This window comes from Phocoena phocoena, chromosome X (assembly GCF_963924675.1).
Source record: "Phocoena phocoena chromosome X, mPhoPho1.1, whole genome shotgun sequence".
NCBI classification, from domain to species: Eukaryota; Metazoa; Chordata; class Mammalia; order Artiodactyla; family Phocoenidae; genus Phocoena; species Phocoena phocoena.
Window position 1 is genome coordinate 26536364 of NC_089240.1, and position 16260 is coordinate 26552623.

The 16260-nt window shown below is 35.3% G+C and overlaps 1 protein-coding gene across 5 annotated transcripts in view; it reads left to right on the plus strand.

Annotated features, from left to right (window-relative positions):
* GK (glycerol kinase) overlaps nucleotides 1–12183 on the plus strand; it is a 76461-nt gene extending 64278 nt beyond the window's left edge. For 3 of the 5 annotated variants that reach the window (XM_065900890.1, XM_065900888.1, XM_065900889.1), the window contains 7 exons: nucleotides 3145–3223; nucleotides 3997–4093; nucleotides 4759–4843; nucleotides 5382–5502; nucleotides 5613–5756; nucleotides 7141–7221; nucleotides 11994–12183. In XM_065900890.1, coding sequence (XP_065756962.1) covers nucleotides 3145–3223; nucleotides 3997–4093; nucleotides 4759–4843; nucleotides 5382–5502; nucleotides 5613–5756; nucleotides 7141–7221; nucleotides 11994–12004 — 618 coding nt within the window. In that variant the 3' untranslated portion in view covers nucleotides 12005–12183. Of the gene's footprint in view, nucleotides 1–3144; nucleotides 3224–3996; nucleotides 4094–4758; nucleotides 4844–5381; nucleotides 5503–5612; nucleotides 5757–7140; nucleotides 7222–10062; nucleotides 10150–11993 lie in introns of all 5 variants that reach the window. The other 2 variants (XM_065900886.1, XM_065900887.1) reach the window with 1 other exon arrangement.
* The last annotated feature ends 4077 nt before the right edge of the window (nucleotides 12184–16260 follow it).

The following is a 16260-nucleotide window of genomic DNA, read 5'->3' on the forward strand; positions in this document are numbered from 1 at the left end:
TTAGAATAAGGGTTGATTCATATTTATAGTTGATGAGCTGAAGTATTGAATGTTTATATTTATGATATAATTGACAGTAACTTATTTGATAGCAAGTAGACAGTCACCTTCTATCTATCATTTTAGGTTTCCATTCCTGTACTCTTTTTTTCTGCCCATCTTCAAAGCATTATACCATCTTCCACTTTATCTCCTGCCTCTGGATTCAGAAGACTACATCTTTTGTGAATTTGGAGATTTCTCTTATTTTTATTAATTTTTAAAAAGCTATACCAAGTATTATATCCTGTACCAAAATTATATACTTCTTTCAGATAAGTTTTTTTTATATTGAACCTACTTCTTCGTTCAGTAGCAAAACACTCCTGTGTACTCCTGATGACCAAATTTAGAATAATTTTCTTCTGGAGCCTTGACAGTGGCTTTGTATTTTTTTTCTATTGTTTTAATCTAAAATAATGCCCTCTGGTCCTCAACCAGTTACCTTTAATGAAAACCTTGATTTTCCTTTTACTGCAACCACGTTGCTTCCTCTCAAAAAAAATTGAGCATGTAAACATCCTGCACTTTTCAGTGGAAATGAGGTACATCGGCATTTGACTTCCCAAAATATAAAGTTCCACTAGCTGGTAGCTGCAAGACCACTCCACTAGACTTCTAGCTCAGTGGCTTTTTAAAATTCATTACTTACTCACCTAAAACTATTGGAAATATACACATTTCGTGGTTAGATGCCATGTAGGACCAGTGTCTTTTTGAGAGTATAGAACATCTGTTTTTCCATTTAGATCTAGAACTGTGCTGTCCGATATGGTAGCCACTAGCCACACGTGACTACTGAGCACTTGAAATGTGGCTAGTCCAAATTGAGATGTGCCGTAAGCATAAACGATATACTGATACCAAAGACTTAGTGAAATATGCACAAATAAAAGATCTCGAGTTTTATATTGATTACATGTTGCAATGATAATATTTTTAATATATTGGGTTAAGCAAAATATATTACGATTACTCTAACCTTTTTAAATATGGTAACTAGAAAATTTAAATTACATGTGTGGCTCACATTATATTTCTGTTAAACAGCACTGTTCTAGAAAATCTTATATATTTTCTAGCCTTTGGCAGCTACTCTCTGAATTGTTCGCTCGCAAAGGATGTGTGAGAGTTGAACTATTGTCTCCAAAAGCAAACAATTTACTTAGTTCTCCTTGATGGTCCCACTCTGTACCTAAATATATAATATATCAAAACTAGGAAGTGTATTAAGAACTTTCTTTTTGGGGGCGGGAGAAACACTGGGTTAGAGTCCCTTGTCAGGTGTTTACTGAATTGTCTTTGTCCCATTTTTAAAGTCTGGTTGTATTTGCACAGGGATGTCAAATCTGTTCCTCAAATAATTTTTTATAGCTGAAAATTCACTGTATAAAAAGAGCAACTGCAATGTTTTGCCAGCTATGCAGTAGCATACAGTGACCTGTTCTCATAGCAGCTATGAATGATAGGCTGTATCAACATATTCAGCATCTAGTTTGTTTACATCCTGAAAACTGATGGCAAGAAAGGGTAACCATTTGTAATTCAATCAATTTAATTGGGGACAGGGAGGCAGGCGACATATAAAAAACATTCTGCTTCCTACACTTAATATTACCTGATGTTTTGGTTTGGGGTGACTCTGTGGAAGTAATTTACATTAATAATGCATATGAAGAAAAAAAGAAGGAAAAAAAATAATCTATATGAATGAAACATCAGAACCAAAAAACTTTTTTTTTTTTGGAATTCCTAATGGTTTGCGCTGATACTTCTTTTGCCCCCAGAATCTTTTTATAAACATCTTTATTGAGATGTAATTCCCATAGCACATGATTCACTCTTTTAAGGTGTGTAATTCAGTGTTCTTTAGTATATTCACAAATTTGTGCAGCCATCACCACAGTCTAACTTTAGAACATTTTTATCACCCCAAAGAATAACTGCATCACCTCAACCCTAAGCAAGCACGAAACAACTCTTTGTCTCCGTGGATTTGCTTTTTCTGGACATTTCATATAAATGGAGTCATACAATATATGGTCTTTCACTTAGCATAATGTTTTCAAGATTCATCCAGGGCTTCCCTGGTGGCGCAGTGGTTGAAAGTCCGCCTGCCGATGTAGGGGACACGGGTTCGTGCCCCGGTCTGGGAAGATCCCACATGCCACAGAGCGGCTGGGCCCGTGAGCCATGGCCGCTGAGCCTGCGCGTCCGGAGCCTGTGCTCCACAACGGGAGAGGCCACAACAGTGAGAGGCCCGCGTAGGAGAATTTCTTGTCTTTTCATGGCCAAATAATTTTCCACTGTGGGGATATACTACATTTTATTTACCCATACATCAGTCAGTGGAATTTGGCTGATACTTTTTTAACACTTAAAGAATTAAAGAAGCTAATATTTACATTCAGTAAGAACCTTCCTGTGTACTCCTGTATACTTCCTGTATTGAGCCTCATCGTAATTTCTTTAGGTAACTGTTGTTATAGTCACCACCATTATATAGGTGAATAAATGGAGTCTCAGAAAGCCTAACTAATTTGCCTAAGATCACATAGCAGTTAAGAACTAGAGCTCAGACTCAAACCAGTTCATCTGACTCCAAGCCCCATCTCTTGGTGGTTTTGTTGGAAAGAATCATTACTTTGTAGTTAGCTTCTTTGCTAACTTTTTTTTGTGGTTGCTAGTTTTAATATAATGTTAGCTATGGGAAATGGGCTTGAAAAAACTCTCAGGGTGGCCTTTCCCAATAACTTTGTGGATAAGATGGGAATGTACTCTGGGTGATAATATACCTCAGTAGTTTAGCAACAGATAGAACAATTGTATAAGAAGCAAATTGCTCAAGACATTGATGTCCACCTACGGGCACAGGTCCAAGGGTGTACCGGAGGACTCTCTTCTCTGTCTCATTAAAAACTTCTGTAATGCCCTAGATAAACAATGTTTGTAGTAAAAGACCTAGTTTATGATATTTGTAGAAGTCCCAATGTTGAAATGTTTGAATTTTATCCATCTGGTAGTGTCATACACAGAGAATATGCTCAATAAAAACTTTTTATTGTGATAACTTATATTCTCTCTCGGATTCCTTTATTCCCGTAGGGTTCTGTAGCTATAGCCGGTGCTGTTATTCGCTGGCTAAGGGACAATCTTGGAATTATAAAGACCTCTGAGGAAATTGGTGAGTATGTTCTAACAAAGGGCTAGAGTCTAAATAATAAGAATTTTAAATATTTTACCCTTGCAATCTGTTAATACATGTGCTTTGCCCCGTATGTGACATTAAACTATATGAATCCCTATTATGAGTTTGATTTACACATAAAAGATTATTTTGTGAAGATTTATAAAACGACAAATTGACATAATTAGTGGTGGTTATTAATAAACTGGCACGGTAGGGCATAAAAATCACCCAAGTGTAAAAGTGAACACCAAAGATGGCCAGAACCTGCAGTTAAATTTATCTGATGAGAAAAAGCTTTAAGTCTTATTAGAGTGAGAATTAAAACTCCAGTACCTGTAATTTAAGTATTAATATGGCTATTTTCAGACAATGGATAATTATTTTGAACCATCTACTTTAATTTCGCCTGAAGGTGAGACAATCAGGAACACATTTCTGATTAGGGACCCACTGAAGGCCACTTCTTCATCTGCTAGTCAGCAACCTTAAAAATAGTGGAAATAAGCTAAAATACCTTAACGAAACTAATCCAGTTCCTTTATTTCTTGGGCTGGGTTACATTTTACTGGGGGGGTGGTATTCAATGTGGAGAAATTTGCTTTTGTTGCTCCTGACATTCTGCTGTAATTAGGAACATTTTGCTGTACTAAATAATAGGAAACCAAAAGCTCTGTCCTAATTTTTTAAACGTGTGTGTTTATTGACTAAAATAAGTAGCATATAGTAGAGTGATTTTTGTTTGTTTGTTTGTTTGTTTTTAACGTTAGAAAAACTTGCTAAAGAAGTAGGTACTTCTTATGGCTGCTATTTCGTCCCAGCATTTTCAGGACTATATGCACCTTATTGGGAGCCCAGTGCAAGAGGGTAAGAATTGAAAATAAGGTATGCTTTTGTCGGTCTTGATTTATTTACTATATTAGCTAATAACTTATTAGTTAATAGTTTTCTATTTTCAAACGATTTTAAAGTATTGAGGAAACCTTTTACACTTGGCAAGTATAATTTCAGAACCTTTAAACTCCAAGAAGTTGGGAATTCCCTGGTGGTCTGGTGGTTATGGCTCCGGGCTTCCACTGCAGGGAGCACGGGTTCGATCCCTGGTTGCGGAGCTAAGATCCTGCATGCCACGTGGCATGGCCAAAAAAAAACCTCCAAGAAGTTATAAATCATCTGACAGATAAGCCCCTGCCATATTCATATTCATGTTAGTGTTATTATCTTTTATCTTCAAGGTACCTGCAAGTTATGTCTCAAAGGGACATCATCTAGATGAATATTGATTTGGTTTTATGTTATTGTCATCTATCCGGATAGATCTTGAACTTTTTCGTATGTGGATGCAGCATTGTAGACTATAAGGACTTTCCAAGCTACTTAATGTTTATGTCCAGTTTTGTTTTTTTTAATGTCCATTCCCCACCCCCCACCATACATTTCTACCTACCAAATTCAGTCTTTCCATATTTAGGACATTTCCAGTTGATGACTCATTTATTCCACTCTAATCATAAAAATCTTTGTATTTTTAGGATCATCTGTGGGCTCACTCAGTTCACCAATAAATGCCATATTGCTTTCGCTGCATTAGAAGCTGTTTGTTTCCAAACTCGAGAGGTAATAAATATGAGCCCTTTTCTTGTACTTAATCCACCTTTATTATTCCTAAACAAATTATATATTAATGCCAGAAATTTATTACAACTTATAAGCTTACTAAATATTTAATCAAAAATTAAGCCTGCCTAAACATTAATGTAATAACTGCAAGTTTTGGTTCTTTTCCCAGCTGTCATTACTTTCTAAGTTCCTGTTAGCTGCCAGGTGCTGGGCATTTTACAGTTGAGGGGATGCTGAGTGGTGCATATTAGGCAAAGGGGATAGTTGCACAAACATAGGCACCATGGCAGGAAATCAGGGTGCAAAATAGAATTGTTTGGCTTGACTGGATATAGGGGTGAGTGCAGAGGTGTGGTGAGAGAAAAGGTTGGTTGTAACCAGATCAAGGAGGGCCTAGAAGACCAGCCTAAGAAATCTAAATTTTTATTCTACAGGCTTTGGGGAGCTTTTGAGTATTTTTGAGTAGAAGATGGCTATTTTCAGAGATGTTACTATGGAGTACTTTAATTATGTTCATTGCATTGGTTTATTTAAGATTTTGGACGCCATGAACCGCGACTGTGGAATTCCTCTTAGCCATTTGCAGGTAGACGGAGGAATGACCAACAACAAAATTCTGATGCAGCTACAAGCAGACATTCTGTATATCCCAGTAGGTTAGTAAGCCTTCATTCCTTTAAACTCCAAGACTAATGTTTCTTCGGAAGAACTGGTTTTTTTAGGCATATGTAACTGCAAAGATACTGACGTAGCTCTCTCCCCTCAGTGAAGCCCTCAATGCCCGAAACAACTGCTCTGGGAGCTGCCATGGCAGCAGGGGCTGCGGAAGGGGTTGGCGTTTGGAGTCTGGAACCTGAGGACTTGTCAGCTGTCACAATGGAGCGGTTTGAACCTCAGATCAACGCTGAGGGTACTTGTTTTTTTAAATTGAAGTATAGTTGATTTACAATGTTGTGTTAGTTTCAGATGTACAGCAAAGTGATTCAGTTATACATACATATATATCTATTTTTTTTCAGATTCTTTTCCCTTACAGGTTATTATAAAATATTGAGCCTAGTTCCCTGTGCTATACAGTAGTTCCTTTTTGGTGAGGGTACTTGTAAAGATTGAAGATTGGTATACTGTGAAAAGTGAGAGAGAGTTTGCTTTTCTGTTTATTCATAAGTTGAGAAAGTAAATAAGATAGCAAATGCTACTGTTTCAGGTTTGGCTACTAAGCATATTTGGATACACTGAATGAATGTGAATGAGAGGAATGGTTCCCTATTAAAAAAAAAACAAACTTCTATAATCACTTTTTTACCATTCACTTCTAGTGTTTACAGTCCTTTCATGTAGGAGGATAACACTGCCACACTATCAGTTCTAGCTTGTTAGTGTAGCCTTTCCTGACAGTGACAAGGGAGATATATCGGCCACCGACTCCTCATGTCTGCATCGGATCATCTTTGGTGCCAGTGGCCAGTTTTAGGACAGGATTATGTGGGGTAAGCGATATTCTGATAACTTTTAAACACAGCAGGGCTAGCCTGACAAAAGCAGCAACAATTTAAATAAATGAGCATTAAATATTTGACTTACTGTCGTAATAAACAAAGCTAAGCCACAAGCTCTGACCAATACCTGTATTAAATTTGTGTATGAAAATAAGGTTTTAAATACTGAATTTGGTTTTAAACCTTTTTTAAAAGCTGTGTATGTAAATAAGGTTTTAAATACTGAATTTGGTTTTAAACCTTTTTAAAAACCTATGTATAAAATAACGTCAAAGTGGATTTTGTATGATATCCCAAGCTCCTCCACCCTCCCAAAAAGAGAAAATAGGTCAAGTAGGATTCCCCTTTCTAATTCATCACCACTTGCTTGTGAATGGCCTGGTCTTAGCAGGTAGCCTGTTTCCCCATCTCCCTTCATCGTGCAGACCAGGCTGAATTTCCCTCCAACTTCCAAGCAAGCTTCTCTCCCAGTCACCGGTAGTCACTAGCAATGGTACTCTCCGGAGTCTGAGTCCTGGTAAAACTCCATGTCAGCTTAATACAGTGTAACAAACATCAGTTTAATATGTGTAACAATTTGTCAAGAATGCTGAATGAGGGACTTCCCTGGCAGTCCAGTGGTTAAGACTCCATGCTTCAAACGCAGGGGGCACAGGTTCGATCCCTGGTCGGATCCCACATGCTGCATGGCACAGCAAAAAAAAAAAAGAACGCTGAGTGAACATAAGTGTGGTACTTAGAACATCTCAGTAAACTGCCTTTCTTATGTGTGGTTTTCCTACCTTCTATGTCTAGAAAGTGAAATTCGTTATTCTACGTGGAAGAAAGCTGTGATGAAGTCAATGGGTTGGGTTACAACTCAGTCTTCAGAAAGTGGTAAAAATGTTTTTATTATTATTGCCACTTTGCCCTAGTATGTTAAATCGCTTCTTTAAGTATCTGGCCATTTATACGTAGCAAGGCTGCTCTGAAGAAAAGCGTTATTGTAAGTTATAGTTTCTAATGTTTTGAAAACACTTTAAAGTTCTAAACATAAAATGTAAATTATCATGTTGGTATACATACTTAACTCTGTCCTGCCATATCTTTCCTTATTAGTTTATTCCTGGTACTTCAATTGATAACTTAGTTTTCTAGAAGTAAAATTATTTCTAGTTTCTTCTTAATGAAAAAAAAAATCAACTAGACTTTTTTTTTTTCTTCTTCTTCTTAGTGTCTGACTTTGCCTTTCTGGGGGGCTGTCTTCATGACCTGAACCAACCGAAAGCTGTATTAATTTCAGAATATATTTCACTACTTCCTAGACTGCTTCCAAGCCCTTAGTGAGTGTATGTTATGAGAACTCATTTGAATCAGAGGAAGAAAAGTACCAAACATAGTAAATTAAAAATGTCATATTGGCAAATGCTCTTGGCAGAAAATAGAGGACTATTTTTTTTTCAACCTCTTAGGTGGGAAGGTATTGCCTCAAGTAAACTATTTAATTATAAACAGCCCTGAGCTGCCTTTAATGTAGAAACAGCCTTAAACATGCCTTTAATATGACATAATATTTTAATTCTTTGCTAAATGCAAGATTTCAAACATAGTGAATGAAACAATGGCCAATAATATATTGAAGCGTATAGTTTAATGGAGAAGAGAATATAAATGAAATATGGCCTGCCTTCCAACCCCAAAGGGAGTATAGAACCACTTTTAATGTATCTGGCTTTTAGGAGAAGCTTCTGGGATCATCTAGTACCACAGATTACTGTGATCTGTATTTTCAGTCCTGGGTGTTCCTACTTGAAGCTTTTGTTTATTCTCCTAAATAAGCTTTAAGCTTAATATCCGTTTTCTTTAAATCTTTTGTTCTGAGACTCACCTTTCTTTCTAAGATAGTGGCAAAGCCTTTCTTGCTAAGACTGTTTGCAGTTTTGAGACCCTTTATAGCTAAACTTCTCAATCATAGGTATTTTTGTAGCACAGTGCTAGTTGCTTTGAAAGATATAACAGACATGCACTCGATTTATTTTCTGGTTGCCCTTAATTTAATGGCTAATGAAAATGAGTTATATGTTTTCTTTGACAAGTTAGATTTTTTTTTAACGGCACAGGGACTTCCCTGATGGTCCAGTGGTTAAGACTACGTACTTCCAATGCAAGGGGCCCGGTTTCAATCCCTGGTCGGGGAACTAAGATCCCATATGCCACGCGGCATGGCCAAATAAAATAAGATGGCACAATCCTACCTGTGTTCCCGCACTCCACTGCCCTAGCTGCCTCCACGTCAATGCCACACGTTCTTCTCCTTACTTGCAGTTGAAGACTTAATTTTAATTGCAAAGTTCTTACAAGACCAATTGATCCTTTTCTCTCTGTTTGCTTACCTTACCTGTCAGTGAATTTAAAATGCCAAGAAAAAGTTGATAAAAGAAAATTACATGATTCTATTGTTTCTGCCATCAGCATTGATGATAAAGTAATTTGATTTTTTTGAGAGCTTTCGATTTTTCAAACTTTGTTTTTGTTTCAGTTAGGCTGCAGTGGATTTAAGGCAAAGTTTGAAAAACTTTTTGAGTAGATTTATGAAAAGCACTCATGTATAATATTTTGAGAGTCTCTAAACTGTGTAATAAACAGGCTAATAATATTCAATTAGTGAAATGCTGATTGTATTCCTTAAGCAATATAAGCTATATAACGGTATGATTTATCAATAAGCTATCTGATAATAGCAGTACAGACAGAATCTTATTTTGATGATCTTGAAAGGATATTGGAATTGCTACCTGGTCTCTTATCCTCTTTAAATAGGTTTAATTTATGGGAAGAATATTATGTTAGCTTAATTTCCAAAGCGTTTTGCCAGTTTTGAAGCATTAATATTTATTTTCTTGTTTGTAACTATATTTGAATGGAGTGTAAAGAATTTTTAACATACATTCAATATGTTTAAAATGTTGTAGAAGTGATTGGGGGTTTGATATTTTTTGGAGAGAGCTTATCATAAATGATGACTTCTTGGCTCTGTACTCCAAACCCACCAAAATATTTTTTCAAAGAGTGTTAAATATTCTAGATATATAATTTTTATATTCAAGAAAAGTATCTATCTATCTATTCTTTAAAGGAAGGGTTTCCAAGAGAATTCAGGTTGGAAAATATCAAAACAATCGTGTTCTCAGGCAATATTTTAAAATGTAGATTAATACAGTTTGGTTTTTTAATTATACTAACATGAATATTCAGGTGCATTTCCTTATACACCAAGTCTATTTAAAAAAGAAAATGAAACCAGTAGGGTTTGAAATTCATTTTTAATAGACGAATATAACTCTTCTCTGATAGCCAAAGGATCTATAATTTGAATTTGAGGGGAATTGGATTGCTCATTTAGTATCTTTTGGGGAAGAATCAAGAAAGCTAAAATCAACAGCCTCCCAAAAAGTTCTCCATCAGCTTTGGCTTTGCCAGTGGAAGGTTTATGTTGGTCTGTATGTTCTATGTTCTTGGCTACTTGTGGCATGCTATCTGTATTGTTTGTTGACTGTCATAAGCCTTGAATATTGATTCTGGTTTTGATTTGAAGTAAGAACTCTTTGCTAGCTTTTATGAATATGCTATTTTTATAACTTTTTTTGCTATCGTGTGATTCTTAACACCAATATTGTAATTATGTGTCTCTCTTTCGGTTTGCTTGACTGGAATTCCCTCCTACTTGGATGACCACAGGTGACCCTAGTATCTTCTGTAGTCTACCCTTGGGCTTTTTTATAGTGAGTAGCATGGTAATGTTAATCGGAGCAAGGTACCTCTCAGGTCAGTTCCTCTTTACATTAGACAATTGTATTAGTTAGCATTAATGTATTTGTGTATGACTCAGCAGAAAGTTTTTGGTGTTTTTCCTTCTTCCTATTCTTAGGAACCTGGAAAATCTATTAAAGGTCTAATTAGTTAGACCAATTGATCTTTGGGGGCAGTCAGAATTAAGGACTGTGACTCTGCTTTTATTCTCTTTTTAGTAGATGATGATTTTCTCTGAGGGGGCTACATTCTGCTGTCAGCTGCAACAATAAGCACAAGTGAAAGTACTACTGTCAATGTTTAAATGAAAGGACATTCAGAGTGATAGATGAAATTTATAGTATTTGAAATCAATTAAATTGGCTTTCAAATGTACATAAGTTGTTTTTCATACTTAATGAAAATCTGCTACACAAGTCTTAATATTTCAATTCTGGTAAGAATTTCAGCCAGAGTATGTTAGCAGAGTTTCTGTAAAACTCTACAGCTAGGGAAAATTTATCATCACTTTTATTTTAGTTAAAAGAATACATTTGGTGAAATGAAGTTTTTTAAAAAGTTATTATTGAAATAAATTGGGGTCTAAATTCAAACTGAATTATTATTTTGCATATTAACTTCTGAATATTCTTATAAGAGTAAAATTGCTCCGTATTTTATAAAACACATTGCATAACCTGTATTAATTTAAATATAATAATCATTTTTGGAAGATGTTGCTGATGATAGCTCTCAGTTTTTCTTCAAATTAATGGCCTAAATGGAAATGACGTATTTCATATGTTGCCAAGAAAGTGAAACATTTTAACAATCTTTGTAATTAAGGAAAGAGTTAAATTATTTTTCTTAATTAATTAGAAGATTACCTGGGTGTAAAATATAAAATTTTTTATTAATATGGGAGAATATCTGTTTATAGAAATCTGACAAGCGTTAATCAGCTTGACATCATCACCAAAGTGCTATATATAAATATGGAATGAAAAGTTGTTTACATCAGCAGAAATGGGATGAAAATTATTTACATTAGCAGAACATTAAATTATCTTTTAATTAATGATAAAACTTGGGTTACTTGCATGAGAATTTAAAATTAGATTGCCTTTTTCTGTATTCTTCACGTTCCTGATAAATTTGTTCAAATCTTCTACTTCCATAATAATCATACCTTATGTTGGTATTAGTGCTCTATACCTTACAAAGGGCTTCTGTATACATAAATCTATACAGAATTAGCAGATGCTTATTTTCTTTCTGCTTCTTGGGAATGTTTGGTGGAACAGTCCAAATATTCCCCAGAAGAACTGTAGTTTAAATTAATTTTTTTTAAAAATGCTGTTTGAGGAAAAGCTCTATTTTTTTCCTTTACCGTGAGTTTTTTTGGCTGCATAATGATGGTCTGGAAAAGGAAAGAAAATAACATTGCAGCTGAATGTTTTCATTGATTTTTTTTTTTTCACCTTCTGTTTCCCCTTTGATACCAGTACAGAATGAAAAGGCTTGGTCTATGAAAATTAGGATATGTAGCATATGTCTAAGCTAAAGGATACAGTAAGTGTCCAAATTCCTAGGCTTCCAAAATAGATATGATTGCCATCTTCAGGATCTCTCTTGGTAACATATGCTGAGATTTGAGAAGAATTGGGATGGCTTGCCTTGGTAAACAGTTAGCAATAGTGTTTATTTACTAATTTCGGAATTGGATCAGTTGTATTTGTTGCATTTTTACCTGTGAAGCAATATTTAAGAATCATATGGAATTTCTAGCTCAATAAATTATTGAATTGTCCTCATTGTTTTAACTCCTGAATTGCATGTATTTTATTATTGACATATATGATTTTTGTCCCCCATTTTAGGTATGCCATAAATACTACCAACTCATGGATTCCAAAGATGCGAGCTCTTTACCTACCGAGAGAATCCAGTGATTCTGTCTCTTAATGTGATGACACTACTCATAGACTCTGATTTTATTTATAAGCCACTAGCTGCATGACCCTCCAAGTAGACCTGTGGCTTGAAATAAAGTAAATGCAGCAGAAAGAATGCTATAGAAACATTTGGTGTGTTTTTTAACATCGGTAGTTAAGATTGGACCAGCCACCTTTGGGGCTGACCCGCTCCTTTGCCATCATTTCCTGCCTCATTCCCTCTAAGATCTAGGAATAATTCAGATCCTGTCCATTGGAATCTTTTATCACATATATTCAAACTCTGATGGGCCAGGATTTGATTCCTGAACGACACATGCTTGATTAAGGGGCTGTTACTAATGGGCTAAAAATTTGTGACCTTTTGTTTGCTTCTTTTTAACAGACCCCCCTCCCCAAAGTCCTCTTTTCTGCATATTAGGGAGACCACAGCATCTTCACTGAATGTTTAAATGGAAGCCTCTACTAAATTCTTAAAATGGAAATTTAGTACCCTCATTGCTTAGGTATTTCGCTGAAAAGTAGTTGCCAAAACTGAAAATTCTTCATATATTGTATTTAACGTGGTCTCACTAATTACACTGAATTGCTCTCTGGATCTTATAGGGAAGGACACTTTCCTTTTTTTTTTCTTTCATCTCTCCTTTTTATATATTTTTTTACTTTGTATGTCTAACATACATGCCTATATATTTTATATACCGAGGGTAGCCCATTTATAAAAAGAGTATGTGTTCTCACTAATTACACTGAATTTCTGTCTGGATCTTATAGGGAAGAACACTTTCTTTTTTTTCTTTTTGTCTCTCCTTTTTATATTTCTTACTTTGTATGTGTAACATACATGCCTTTATATTTTATATACTGAGGGTAGCCCATTTATAAATTAAGAGCACACTGTATTCGGTAGGTTATAATGGGGCTGGTCTTAAGTGGACCTCTATGTGTATAAATATTTTGGAGAAAACAGCTGTATACATTTTTGGGCAATGGTTATGCATATTATTTACCAGGAGAAACTTTTTCTTAAAGAGCCAACATTTAAAATTTAAGTATATGTTCTATGTCAATAAAAGAAAATGTACTTTATTGTGACTATAATTTCTTATACCATACTTTTATATGCTAAAAAAGAAAAGAGAAAAAACTGTGGAATACTACAGCAAATATTGTTTTCAAATACAAGCACTAGTTCATATAAAGTTATTTTTCCTTTGACGTAATTTTACACATATTTAGTATGTTTTGAGGGGATGTCAAAAAAGGTTAAAACACTTAAGTAGAAAAAAAAGCCAAGAATCTCTTTCTCTCCAAGTATGTTATCAATTGCTGATAGGCAATTAAAATTTCTATTTGAGATAACAGATAGCTATCTCTGCTTATTGTCATATTACAACTGAAAAAAAAAAGGTTTTATTGATAGAAATGGCTTCTAGTAAAACCAAGAATTTCTTTCTGCCCCCCACCGACAACCAAGAATTTCTCAAAAAATTTAATGTTATGTGTTGTAAAAACGTAACCTAATCTAGCTTCTTAATGTCAATTTTAAAATATCTTAAAATTAATTTGTTTTACTACCAACAAGAAGATACTGCCTTCTAATTATTTTCTTCAATCAGTGATGAAAATGGGAAAATATTTATATATTAATATAAAAGGTTTTGTTTTGTTTGGAATTAATGTAGCTTTCATTTGCAGTTCTGATTACGCTGTTTCTAAATCAGTGAGTCTGCTGGGTTTTATTGACGCAGCTGCCACTTTAGTGACGTAAATATTGTAGAAAGGTACTATGAAATTATTGCTTTGTGGCAAGGATACTTTTAAACATAATTACGTTTCTACAAAGGTAGGTTGAGTTAATGTAAATAGTTGTGAAAATCATTGTTCAAATAATTTTAAGATTACATTAATTTTCTATAGATTGCAATATTTATAAATGTTTGAAATTATACACATTGATATTTAATGATAAATTTACTTAAAATAAATCAACCCTCATTCTTACTTGCATTTCTCATTTGCAGACTAGAACTTAGATCAAAGTTAAATTGAGAAAGAAATTGCAGGACACGTGAAGCTCAGCTGTTAGCACTTGATCAGGCACACTCTGAAGAATTAACCGACAGCCGAAGAAGTAGTTTCTGGAATGATGAGCACCTTACTCGTTCTGTTAGAAAAGACTACAGTGTCCCATCTCAGCATCCAGAAAATACCCTGCTGAGGTCGGCAGCCTTTATCAATAGGGTCTTGTGGTCATGGCTAACCGTGACCTACTGGTTCCACTCTCTGCTTCAGTTTCTCTCTACCTGGGTGATTTGGTGGAATGAAGTACACCACTGTTCTCTGAACACAATAGCCAACACCTCAACCTTTTTTTTGTTCTCCAGGTAATCGGTAACATAAGTAATGCATTTTTGCTTCTGTAATAATATCTTAGAATTTTTTAGTGTGTTTCTTTTGAAATGCCTAAAGGTCAGTTCTTTGGCTTATGGCTTATGGGTATTTTGTATCATGTGGGAATGAAGAATGATAGCTATTTAGGAGGGACCACCAATCAAAATATGTCATAGCACAGAAACTGTAACAGTATTGGCAGTCTAGTCAGTAGTATTTACCTCACAGTGTCTACCTAATCGTAAATAGAAGTTCAAAAATTAATATTTTTATAGCTTTAATGAGTTATAATTGATATACAGAAAACTGTACATATTTAATGTATATACTTTGATGAGTTCAGACATATGCATACACCCATTATCCCATTACCACAATCAAGGTTATAAACATATCTGTCACCTCCAAAATTTTTCTTATGTCCCTTTGCTTGTTGTGTTTGTGTGTTAAGAATGCTTAACATGAGATCTACCCTCTTACATTTTAAAATATTTATTTATTTATTTTTGGCTGCATTGGGTCTTTGTTGCTGTGTGCGGGCTTTCTCTAGTTGTGGTGAGTGGGGGCTACTCTTCGTTGCGGTGCACGGGCTTCTCATTGCGGTGGCTTCTCTTGCTGTGGAGCACGGGCTCTAGGCGCGTGGGCTTCAGTAGTTGCGGCACACAGGCTCAGTAGTTGTGTCTCTTGGGCTCTAGAGCTCAGACTCAGTAGTTGTGGCGCACGGGCTTAGTTGCTCCGCAGCATGTGGGATCTTCCTGGGCCAGGGCTCAAACCCATGTCTCCTGCATTGGCAGGCGGATTCTTAACCACTGTGCCACCAGGGAAGCCCTACCCTCTTAAATTTTTAAGTGCACAATACCATATTGTTAACTGTAGGCACTATGTTGTACAACAGATCTCTAGAACTTATTCTTCTTGTGTAATTAACTTCATATCCACTGAACAACTCCCCATTTCCCCCTCACCCCAGACCCTGCTAGGCAACAATCTGTTTTCTGTTTCTATGAGTTTGACTTTTTAAGATTCCACATGTGAAGTAAGATCATGCAGTATTTCTTTCTGTGTCTGGTTGATTTCACTTAGCATAGTATCTTCCAGGTCCATCGATGTTGTCACAAATAGTAGAATTTCCTTCTTGTTTTAAGGCTGATCAAGATTCCACTGCATGCATATACCACATTTTCTTTTTTTTTTCCCCCACATTTTCTTTAACCATTCATCTGTCAATGGACATTTGGGTCGTTTCTATATCTTGGCTATTGTGAATAATGCTGCAGTGAACATGGGAGTGTAGATATCTCTTCAAGATCCTGATTTCAAAGCTTTTGGATATATACTCAAAAGTGGGATTGCGGGGTCATATGGTAGTTCTATTTTTAATTTTTTTGAGGAATCCTCATACTGTTTTCCACAGTGGCTGTACCATTTTACGTTCCCACCAACAATGTTACAAGTGTTCCAAAAATTATTTTTTAACTAGAACTTTGTAATAACTTGTTTTACCTAATAATATTTAAGTAATGAAGTTTACTTGATCCGTTCTAGCAACCTAACAATTTGTAAGGTCACATAACAGGCAATTATTGGAAAACTGAGTGGCTTTTTTAAAACCAACTTGGTTGCTACTTGGTCTATATTTTATAGGTACATATCTTAGTTCTGGTCTTATGATAAAGTATAAATTGTGTTAAGTATCATAGACAAAAAACTCTCGCAAGTGTTTCCAAACGTTTCCCTGTCATCAGATTTAGTGAAAATGACCTATTAAATTGGGGGACTTACAAAGATAAATACTCTG